The sequence below is a fragment of the Vidua macroura genome, chromosome 1 (genome assembly GCF_024509145.1).
Source record: "Vidua macroura isolate BioBank_ID:100142 chromosome 1, ASM2450914v1, whole genome shotgun sequence".
Classification (NCBI taxonomy): Eukaryota; Metazoa; Chordata; class Aves; order Passeriformes; family Viduidae; genus Vidua; species Vidua macroura.
Window position 1 is genome coordinate 111,689,240 of NC_071571.1, and position 12,674 is coordinate 111,701,913.

The 12,674-nt window shown below is 37.9% G+C and overlaps 1 protein-coding gene across 6 annotated transcripts in view; it reads right to left on the minus strand.

Moving 5' to 3' along the window:
• NOL4 (nucleolar protein 4) overlaps positions 1–12,674 on the minus strand; it is a 188,680-nt gene that overhangs the window by 149,193 nt on the left and 26,813 nt on the right. For all 6 annotated transcript variants that reach the window (XM_053989402.1, XM_053989410.1, XM_053989395.1 and 3 more), the window contains one exon: positions 4,351–4,500. In XM_053989402.1, the coding sequence (XP_053845377.1) occupies positions 4,351–4,500 (150 nt within the window). The remainder of the gene's footprint in view (positions 1–4,350; positions 4,501–12,674) is intronic.

The following is a 12,674-nucleotide window of genomic DNA, read 5'->3' on the forward strand; positions in this document are numbered from 1 at the left end:
AAATCAAATCAATTCTGAAATATAGGGCTTAATCACTTCATCTGGCCTGACAGTACCAATAGCTGGGTATGAGAAGTAACACAGATGTTTTAGGTTGCCAGCCTCATCACAGACCATTTGCACTTCTTGAAAAATCTAATAAGGCTATTTTTTCCTGGTTTGCACTGAATCACAGAGTTGTTCTGACAGCTTGAGCCTGTTGCATTATGCTGCTACTGTAGCCACAACTTTTCCCAGTTACTCCCACCTCTGATACACTCCTCAGCACTTGTAATTAAGATGTAGACACAGATGAATAGTTTAAATCAAGGAATGTAGTTCTACAAAGGCACAGAAAGCCTGCTATGCACTTGTTGCATGCATTTCCCAAATACACCAGATGGATTCTTTTCCTGAACACTTCTCTCCCATGCGTCCCCATCCCCAGTTTGATGCCACAGTTCTCCTTTCAGAGTGGGATGTCTATACAAAAATAACTCCCTGAGAACACAGAATGAAAAGCACCACCTCAAGCAAAGCAGTTCCTCTTAGACACTGAGCTGTGGCAGCACCTGCTAGCGGAGATACCCCTGCGAGATCCTGGTACTTTCTCCTGACAACATTGCTTGCATCAGCATTTCCCTCCACCTCCTGTGAGGCCCAGCAGAGGACCCAGGGAATGCAGGACAAGCATGGATCTCTTTGGGCACCACTGTTTTCCCCTGGCCTGAGAACCATGCTCTTTTCACCTTCCGCATCTTTCTAGTCACCTGTGCCCCTGCTGAGCAACTGACTTGGCCAGGCCTTGTGTCACATATCCTGCCTTTGTGAAGGAATTATCTCCCAGATCAACACCCTCAATGTTTTCCCCATTTGTAAACTTCCCTGGGAACTGGGAAAGTAGCTGAGATTAAAAGCACCACATTAATTATTCCTTCAGTCTGGCATACTTTGGATATGATTTAAAGTTCTTGGTTTCATTTTACATATATAACCCACATCTGGGTTATTTGGTGGTATAGATCTACCTAAAGTTATGCTGTCAAAGAACATAGCACATCAATCTTACCTTGTATACAAGTCAGGCACCCAAAATGAACACAAAACCTGCCAGTTAAATAGGACACTCCTCCTGTTTTGCATATTTACAAGGTTACTTTTCCACATCATACACACAGAATTTATACAATTCCCTTCTGGTCTTTTAGCGTGCAGAGGAGAAGAGAATGCGACCTTATTCTAAACTTAAATATTGAAGGACTAATGCTTTCCTAATTTATCTAGAGGATTTGTGTCAAAAGTCCTAAAGTTTGAGCTTGGTACATTGCTGCCCAAATTAAAATGGAAAGGCTCTTTTCAGTACTCTGCTCTTTAAGAGGTCTCGAGTACCACATCCTATTTATCTTCCTGCACAGTGCCGGTGTAGGAAGTTCCACACAAATCAATCAGTTGTAAAAATATCATGCATTTCCATGCAGTTAACATAAACAAGGCAGTGCAGATTCCCTAACTGAGTTTGTCAAGTGTTCTGAACTAAATGTGTTCTAAAACACATTTTTAGAGAGACATTCTGATGTATTTTAGCACACCAGCACCTAGGGTGACTCTATCAAAAATTAAAAATACTCTAGCTATACCAAATTTATTAGTCCATGTAAATGCAGACAGTAGTTAACTAAGTCACCTTTGACAATTTCATTACCCTTCCAATCATTCTTGAGCATATTCAAAACTTTGAGTGGAGCAGGTTCACTATTGAAAATGAGACACACACATATAAGCAAATTAATTACGTAAAATCAATATGTTGCAATTCTCAAGGGCTGTGCCATTAATTTTTCAGAAATACTTAGGTACTGAAAATCCATGACAGTATTTATGAACTTCAGAAGTTCAGGAATTTTGTACCAAACTTGTGGTGTTTTCTTCCTATAATTTTTCTGTTAAAAGGTTTTGGTTATCCAGTGAGAGAACAGAAGCAATGTGACTAGATCGTGCCAGGGGTGAATTACAAATAGCAGTTGTAGCATACAGTTTGTGAACCACGTCTCCTATAAAAGTTCTTCGCTTAAACCATTTGGTGAATACTTATGCATGATAAATACATGCAAAGTTATCAGGGATGATTCACTTCTGACATGTGAATAAAGAAACAAGACTAAATTAATCTTGCTCCAGATTCACTTAATGAAATTAAACCCCGCCAAAGTACTTCAGTTTGATTTATAAAGCTTTTAAAGTAAAATGTTTTGGGAGACAGTTACCTGAGATATTACCTTTTTCCTCCTTATAATGCCACAGAGGAGGTAGATACTGCGTGGCTTCCAGGAACAGACTGACTCTACAGCTCTTAATTTTACTAAAGGCATTTTCATGGACAGGTCCAGTAAAGGAGCATCCGTTTCCCTAGATGGTCTGGTAGAGTTTGATGCCTGTTTACTTAATCTAATTCTTATGTCAGAATAAAGAGCAAGAATTGAAATTTGTTTCTTCTGGAGTCTTTTTTCCATTTTTTAATCAATGGAAGTCTTTCAAAATTATATATGTGAATCTTGTCACTGGGAAAGACAACTCAATGCCCTTGATAAATTAATATACAATTAAATGAATGAGCAAATATTGCAGACTGACAAAAACTTACATTTGGGCATCCTTAACTATACAACAGGCTCATATCTCAATTGCAGTAAAAGTTAACAATAGATGAAACTACTGTGTAGGCTACTGAATCTGCACAAATAGTTCTTCTCACCAAAGATACACTAGTCTTTCATGCTATTCACAATAAAAAAAATTCTTATCTGACCTGCAATCATGGGATTCTTACAGTAGTAAATATTATACTTGGCACACATTTGTGGGATGATGGCTTGAATATTGTATTTATAGTTGGCAGTATTCCTTATAGCTGTATATTATTCTAAGACATTTGTGACCTATACCTTTGAACAGCCTACGAGGTAAAACAAAATAGAAAGAGAAAGGTCAATGGAAAATATCACTTTTCTAATGTTTTCTGAAAAAGAAGACGAAGTGTCAAAATGGCTGAGGTGCCAGATGAAAATTAATTTAGAGAGTTTGTGTTAGTTCACCCTGAAATAACACTCCAAGTCCTACAAAAGCACATCCAGATGAAAGATGTCTTCATATGTCTATCTTCAGGTCAATACCTCTGGGAACAAATTATAAGAAATTTTGCCAAGAGCTTATCCCTCAACAAACCATCTGAAATAGCCTATAAATAAAATATATGTGAAGGGATTCACAGATATAGAGAAAAGATTGCTCTATGGGTGAAAGAAACAGTAATGGAAAAACAGCTGTTCCTTACAGCTAAAATTGAATCAGAAACCTGGAGCTTCCCCATATTCTGGTGAACTCTGATGAAAAACAGCTCACACAACTGCAGGTTGTTTTTGAGATGAAGAACTGTGTTCAGGGTGATAGGTCACCTCAGGCCCTGTCCACAGCTCCCTGCCAGCCTAATCCCACTGGGACCAGGGGGAGAAGTGCCTTAGATGCCCTGCAGTCTGGGAGAGCCCCTGGTACTTCAGCAACTGGAAACAGCTGGGCAGGTGGGTCAGGATCAACCTCAGAGCATGCCTGGCACTATCACAACCCTGCATATGGAAAGTTGGTCACCCACATCCAGGCAAGACCATGCATTTTAAGCACCTTGGGAAAGTGTAGTAAATGTTTCATTTGTTCTCCATAGGACAGTAAAGTGTTACATTTGTGTCCCTAATCACAAAAGCTATTTATAGATATTTTAAGACTGTACTGATGCAATTAAAATTTTTAAAAATCTATTTTCTCTCTACTCAGCCAGTTTATGCAGGTATGGGAGATAGCCCCTCAACACTTTCATTATTATACCTAGCAGTTTTCCAGCCCTTTGAATTTAGGACATTTACAAGCTTTCATACCATTAAACCATTAGGTATCACTTAGTCTATAGCAATAACCTATAAGGCACCTTAATTTATATGCTGAAATACAGCAATCCATTTAGCTAAGTTGTGACAATACCTTCTAAGTCTTCTTTAACACTTCATCCATTTAATAGCAATTAATTAATACAGAGCTATTAGAAAAATTGCAAATCCATTATAGAAATAGCAAATTCTCTTCTGTACAAATGAAAGTCTAGTGAAGTCAGTGGATGTGGCCCTTATTACACAGTAAATGTGATTTCTAAACAATATGTTTTCATGCACTAATGAAAGATCTCTGAAATCAATTTGAGAGTGAGGGTGTCAATACTAATCTAGTTGGAAAAAAAACCCCACAAATCTCATGCCATGTGACTAAACCCAAATAACTCACATTTTCAGAGACTCATGTTCACTTTTAGCTGTTTTCTTTACTTACTGCTTTATATGTTCTCTTTTGTCCAGCGTGTTTTCTGATTTGTTCTCCATTGGGCCCAGTTTCAACATGCATGGAATAGATAATGTCAAAGAAATCTTCTACGACGGCCACCCGCCGTAAAGACAGCTTCTCATCTACACCTACTCCATCCTGAAAAGAAAAAAAAAAAAAAAAAAAAGAACAGAAAAAGTAAGGGAGACAAGATGAATAGACAAATTATGATAATCATGAGACACATTGTCCTTTTTTAGAAGGGAGTTAAAGACCCATTAATATCTGAAGATCACCCACCATGCAAATAACAGACATAGTATTGTAGGAAAGCTGTGTGATCAGAAGAATCACGCAGACCCTTGCAAGCAGACCATTTTGCCAAACCAGGGCATTTGGCCTCTTGATAGGAAGTGATCTTCCACTCCAGTATTTAAAAAAACAAAACAAAAACTATCTGTGCTTCTTTCTTCAAATGCAGAAACACGATTCAAAGGCAGAAGCTGTCCCAAACACATGGCACAAAAATGCATTATTGTTAGTAAGGGTGGTTGTTAGTAAGGGTGCAACAGCTCTGTTATTCTCTCACTCTTCAATAAATCTGTGCCTAGCATTTCATAAATATTTTTAATAAAAGGTTTTAATTCAAAGAGCTGATTGTAATTATGAATATGAAAGAAGTAGTTATAAACAATTTGCCCTTGCAAAAATTGCAAAGACATACTATATGAAGACATACTACAATACGAGGAAAAGAAAGCAATGTTTTAAATATTTTCTACTTTTGCACACAGATGTCAGGTTGGAAGAAGTGGATAATGAGAACACCTAGCATCTGATTTTCGAAAGTGATAGTGTCATGGTAGGTAAAGACTTCTGAAAAGAAACAGTCCCCAATGTCTCTGAAATTAACCAGTGCAGTTCAGCTCCTGCCTTTTTAACAGAATCATCTGCATGAGGTTTTGTTTGTTTTACAGCTGCCTATGGACTCAGTTCCAATGAAGGAGCAGTTTTTCCAGAATAGACATCTATCAAGCTGACTGCAGTTTGTAATACAACACCATTATATGAAAAATAAAATAAGAATGGCCAATTCACTTGTACTCCAACACTGTATTCAAATTTAGATCTTTGGAGGCAGCAGTATAACCATCCACTGTGTATTTTAAGCAGTAACAGTGTTCCAAACTGAATGTATTTTATAATACCATTACTGCTTATTTAAGTCATGCCACAACAAAACTGATTTACATGGACACTTCTATGACAAAACACATGCAATTATGGCTGCAGTAACCAAATAAAGACAAAGATGAGAAATTAAAAGATAATAATTCCGTATGACTCCCACTTACTGTCCCCCAGATCATAACTTCTTGCTAACCCACTCCACTAAGTTTGCTGTATGTGGACAAACATGATTCATTTTTCTCACTCCCCCTATTTTTATTCAGCCCACCTCAATGTTTCATATATTTCAAAGGAAGAACCCAAATAATCCCAACAGCTCCAAAGAAACCCCCAGGGTGACATAATGGAGCTCTGACACATTCCTAGTAGCAATGGAGAAAATGTCAATGCCTTTAGAGCGTAACCTTCTAAATGTGCCTCATTCCAAGTAACAGTGGGTTAGGAGGTGTTGACACTACCAGCCAGACAGGCTATACCCTCTCCTGCTCTAGTATGCCCAAATTTCTTCAGAGAGGTCCCTGCCCAAAGCTACATGGTCTTTTCCATTGTGTTCTTTATCCCCGGGAGACAGATAGACCTGGGCAGAACCCTGGCACATGTGTGATGAGAAGACTGCCGCAGTTCTGATGGAAATGACTGTGTTGAGGATTGAGGGTGGAAGAACATGAGAAATTTGCAGGGCAATCTCCACCACAGGTTAAAGCCTCAGATCCGCTGGGAACAGTTGCTCTGAGAAAGCTGCAAAGTTCCCAGCCCGTGATCAGTCACTGACCACCAGCTCAAAAACTTTTTGGCATTGTGACAGGTTTTGGTTTAAGCATCATGAAGAATTTGCTTGGTACTATCCACCACCATTGCCCACTCTTTAAAAAAAAATTGCTTTAGAGATAGGGCCAACATCAAATTCAGATCTTTGCAGCTTTAATCTTTAGGGGAATTCACATGTGAGCACTGTAGGGGGGCCCATCTTCAATCATTATTTTCTCACCACCCAAACAGCACAGTGGGATCCCTGATGATTTCAAACACTCTTATTATGACGACAATGTTATCTCACACTGCTCTCCAAATACTCAGAAGTTTATAGTGTTGATTAACTGACAAAGATTTAATCTGTTTATTACTAATTAGTTTTATTCTATGAAATTTCCTATGAGGGAGGTCTCTTTTTTAATTAAAAATAAATGCATTACAACAATATTAATTTAAAACCTGAGATGCCACCTCAGCAGAGCTGACACATGCAAACATTATGAATACATTTAAAGAAGAAACTCGGAAATTAAACTCCTTTTGCTGCTTTTGGTGGCCATAGTGTGCAGTGCTCTTTCTAATGGTCCTCCTACCTCCCTCCCCAGACATGGACACCCAAAGGTTGGCAGGTATGAGCTGAGGGTGCTCTTGAAGGGGTATTTCTCCATGTAGCTGACTAAACCAATAAGCATTGATAGTACTTCTAAAAATACACAGAAGTAAAGCCTGCACAAATTGTCATGACTCCTAATTGAAGTGCTAGAAAATGAATACAAACTTTCCAAACCTTTTTAATCAAAAAGGGTAGGAAAAAAATGGTTTAAACAGAGTAGAAACTGCTTCAGGAAGTGTAATTAAATATCTACATCTGTAACTTTAACTAGTGAAGCCTGGACATGACTGAGTTGGTTTCATCCCACTTGGTGCTGTCTAAGACAATGAGGTAGACCTTGATTCAGAATACCTGCAGTGCTGTAGAAGGTGCCAAGGTGCTGTGAGTGAACTGTTCAGTTCATCCAGCAACATGCAACACTGGGCAGAGCTGTAAGCCTCAGCTGCAGATGCAATACACCAGCTGAGTAATTTGAGTAAGGTGGCTACATTTGATATTCCATACTGACATCCCAATAGGTAAAAAGCTGGGCAAATGATAAAACCTCAAATCTCCATTTAAACCATGAAGTCTCTGAAGTGGACGCAGTTGTATCAGGCTTTCCTGCCTGCCATTATACTACACTTTTATCATGAAATTGCTATTTTATAAAGGCATTAACAAAGCAGCTCTGATTTATAAGCTGACTTTGGGTAAAAATTTTCACAGCGCCTAAGGGGACAGGTTTTTAGCTTCAACTAAGGCTAAAAAAAACCTGAAAGAGAGACTGCATTGTAACGCTATTCCCATGACTGAAAGGCTATGAAATGTCCCCAGGGGACAGGACAAGTAATAGGCTTAAACCACTGAACGGGAGATTTACACCAGACATTTGGAAAAACTTACTATTGATGTGGATAGTCAAGCTCAGTAACAGTTTGCCTGGGGAGGCTGTGGGATGTATGTCATAGGAGGATTTTGAGTCCAGGTTAGGCAAAAATCTGTCAGGGATACTATGAGTAAATCCTGTCTTGGGTAGACTACATATTAATTGAGTTTTTTCTTGATAATTCTAGGAAGCTTAAATACCACTTTCAAAGTGAGTTGGGCAATAACAATTCTGGAATAGCAAGGAGGATATTTATAAATCATGAGGTATTTTTAGGACTTTCATTCAGCACGGAAAGAGTCCAAGCCTTACTTTCAAAAATGACTTAGGAATGGAAGCTTCACTGAATGCTTTACTTCAGGCATTGGACTTAGACTCTCAAATCTTTCAGGCTATTTCATCCCTCTCCTTTCAGCCATTACTGAGGTATGCCATGCCCTGTCCTAAACCAGTTTTCTCAGATGCCTCTCTGGCCAGCAGTGACAAACTACATTCATCCTTATAGCTGCTGGAATGGTTTCAATCTCTATCAGTGAGATTTTACTTCATTTCACTCTTTACATTACAATTTTTCCTGTTTACTCTTGGTTTTATGTATATCCAGAAATTTTCCTATGTTCTTAGGATACAAAGAAATATTTCCTTTAATTTTCAGCACTACAAAATCCATTTGTACTCTGAGATTAAAGTTATCTCCTTGGTTTTTTTTTTTTTTTAGATATCTAGACAAAGATTAAATTTCTGAACAGAAGTGAATTTTACAGAGAGTTGTGTACCTCCCAGAAAGTGCTAAGGATCCCTATGAACCAGGATGGCTGGGGAGACAGGCAGTCTCTTTTATTGAGGTTGAATCTTCAGGGCTTGTCAGAGTAAAGAAAGGAAGAAAGTTTGCCAGCAAGGCAAATAGATAAAACTCTTAAGGCAGCAAAAATATCTACTAAATGAAAGGTTGTCGTTTTTATAGTTACTTTGCAGAGGAGAAAATAATTTAATACAAGCCTTTAAAATTAATGCCACTGAAACAAAAGTGCTTGTAATTCCTTGCTGCCCCATCTCCTGTTGAAATTTCTAGGAGGAAATAGGTCTCATAAAACACTCTCTTGCTTTGTGAATGAATATAACTATCAGCATCTTGACAGTGTTTGAAAAATATTCCTATAAAAATATGATAGACGGAAATAGAAAATAAAAGGAAAGTCTTGGTTGGTAGTTTTATAGAAAATGTTCAGGTCTATAAAAACCTCTGTTGTAAAAGCATCAAAGCCAGAAGCACCTACAAAACATTAGGAGTAGATGCAAATAACAATGCACCTAAATATTTCATTACATAATATAAATCACATATAAATCTAAGACTGCTTTGAATGCAGAAATATGATGTGTAACATTTTTCTCATATAATCAGTTCAGACAGCAAAAGAGCTAAAGCTCATTTATGTCCCCACACCTCTGCTGACTCGTACCACATTTTGAATTTCCTCTGGATGAGGAGTAAAGTCTTTTACTGACTGAAACACCATACCCTGAATGAACAAAAAGTTTTGCTTATAGCACTATGCATTGTTAGTTCATGCATAATGAGCTCCTGACATGATTGTATGTAGATGTTTTACTCCCTTGGGGTTCAAGATACAAAAAATTTGTATGGAAAGTGTTAGGAGGAAGTTGATAGGTAGCTGAACCCTATATATCTGTCCACAGAAATAATTCAAAACAAATTAACAAATTTAATATCCCATGGTACATTATTTCCTTTATCTGCTTGTTCAGTAACTATATAACAGTAAATATATTGATATTTAAAAATAGGGATGACCGTTTTATAATGCCTCTTACTCCCATAGAAATGAACAAATTAATCAGCCCATGTATTTGAACTCCCAGATTACGAGTACATACATTTGAATATCTGACTCATTCCTGTCAGCATATTTTCCTGTCAGTGAAAATCCACAAAAGAGCAAAAGTTATCAGTATTTGGCAGCTATTATTAAATAGCCTAAAATAAATAAACTGATCATTTCTATCCAGTTCCAAATGGAAAGTGTCTATAATAGCAAAAGGGTTATTTATTATTTGAAATTTACAGTTTCTGTTCTTCATTATATCATGTTTGAACAGCAAATCTCATTTTTTACCAGCAGATGGAGACAGGAAAAATCAGTTATATTAAAACAGATACACCAGAACCATTTCTGGTGACAAGTTTTCCCTTTAGAAAAAACATACACTATAAGAACTAAACAAATAAGCTAGGACATGGCAGCAATGGGTCAAACTAATTATAGACATAGATCATGAAAACAAAGAGAATAAAGTGAAGTAAAATGGCAAATTAATTTACCCTTTGAGATGAGAGACTAAAACTAAACAACAGACACAAAGTTTTGGTGTATTATGAAAGATGAAGGTGACAAAAAGTCCTCTTACTGGACTGGCTTGATAGGTGAGTTCAAAACAACCAGTACACAAAATCAATACTGAGCAGAAGTCCCTTTCTCCGTTATCTCTTGAACTGTTTTGGATGATGGGAAAGCACCAAAGCCAAATCTCTGTCCATAAACAGTGAGAGGTGAATGCTGGGTGCCATATAGGTCTAAAATATCCCACCCAAAAGGGCTGTCCTACTGAGTCATTTCAGGTGAGGCCATAGCTGGTGTGGATCACTAGCTCCATCAAATTAAGCTCTAGCAAGTAGAAGGAATGGGTTTTGAAACTCATCTTGCCAAATTGTAGAAGGAAGTTCTGTCACCGATCTTTCCTTGAAGCATAGTAAAATAGGCCCAGAGATTATTTCATGATACACAAAATATTTTCAAAGGTATTTTCAGAGGTTTCTTTGGCATGAATAGGATAATAAACTGGCCAGTGGTCTCTGCAATAAATATTTAATGCTCTTTCCATATAAAAGGGCAAAAACTTTTTTCTCATCTTTCTTCAGAAGTGTATACGGATGACAAGAGGCAGAAACTGATGCACAGGGAGTTCTACCTGAATATGAGGAAGAACTACTGTGCAGTGACCATGCAATGGAACAGATTGCCCAGAGAGGGCATGGAATCTCCCTCCCTGGAGATACTCAAGAACTGTCTGGATGCAATCTTGTGCCATGTGCTTTAGAATGACCCTGCTAGAGCAGGGAGGTTGGACCAGATGGCCACAGTGGTCCCTCCCAACCTGACCCATTCTGTGACTCCGTGAAGGGTATATTGATCACCAGTGAGAATGCAGAAAAGATCTGAACTAAAACATGGAGTGCATGTACTGACCCCTGAGTCTCCCATCAAAAACAAGAACGGACATGGGAAACAAGAGAATTTCAAAAAGATGCCTGCACTCAGAGCCTTGAAGGAATGGCAGGAAACCCTATGAGGAACACAGGACAGTCAGAGCCCTGGTTGCAGTTCACTCTTCACAGTTAAGAGTTGCTTCTTAACTGAGGTCTGAATACCCTTTACCCTCAACACCTGATTATTTTTTCCTTTGATGTTTAAACATTTACACAATCCTTCTGAACAAAAGCAGGTCAGAAGCTGGGTCACACTTCACTGTTTGTGAAGTTTGGTTAGCTGCAGGCTAGCCAAACACCACGAGCTGGATCTCCATCAACAAGCAGGAGCAGCACATCTGTGGAGCAAAGTGCATGGTACCAAGGAGCTCATACCACACCGTAAGCAGTTCAGGATATCTCTAACCTGGACCTCTGCAATGGGCACAATTCTGGTCACAACCCAGTAGGTGCATGTCTATCAAATGCCAGTTTTCTTTCACTGAAAGGAATTGTTTATATACTGAAAAAATATTACACTGTGAAACAAAGCCCAGCAAGCGTGGTCAGGAGCTTTGTTCCAAAGACATTGGAACAAATGTTTTTTGTTTTTCAAACTAAAATGCCAATATAAATGCTGACATACCTTCCTGAATCAGGCAACAAGATAGGATTTTTCACACACACATATTGTGATGAAAATTACCCAAACTGATGAGAAAGATACATAACTATCTAGCTCAGGGACACACATGGCCTGGTGTGACTCAGGAGATCAGAAAGAAGCTGAACAAACACTTATTCTGAAACAGAGATGTTATTTGCCACATTACTCCTTCTACATACCTCCCTCTCTAGCAAATTCCTGCCTACTTGGCCTGTTAAAACAACAGATGATGCTTCCATCGTTATATGCGGTCTGATACCAGCTGGTCTTTTTTCTTTTATTTTTTGACAGAGAAAGCAAATCAGTGCTCTATTCTGTCTACAAGAGTTTGTTAAGTTGGTGTATATAGTACATGAAAAAGTAACCCAGGCACTACACGCATCATATTGAGTGAAATGTATGTGACAATTCCAGTCAAAGCCAGAGCTGGACAGATAGAGAGAGGAAGAGCACATATAAAACCTGTAGGGGAATGGCAGGTTGCATTTCAAAGCTGAAAAATTATGGTCATTTTATAATAATAATAACAAAAAAAACAAAACAAAATCTGCAAAGAAAGATGTATGTCATTTCTTGAATTACATATTTTTATTAACATCAACTTAACTATAATTTACTTGCAAATTCCTAATTTTGAAAAATTGTCTCAAAAATAATTTCTGATCTTAGGAAGTTTCAAAATAGGTTTTTTTCTTTTTCTGAAGCTTTATTTTAAAAGAGAAGCAATAACTCTTTCTCTTTTTTTGATAACCAGATTGTATTATTTCCTCTTTCCTGAAGGATACTGTCTCTTTTCTAATGGGCTAGTATTCTATTAAAAAGAATTAAGTTTTGACATTGAAGTTGATTTTTTTTGAAAATATTCATGACAGGCCTAGAAACATCCAGCACACTTCACTTGCCCTCTTCAAATTCGCTGTTTGGTTAGCAGCTGAGAGCTAATAAACCTAGCTTGGTCATCAAGAGTAACTGA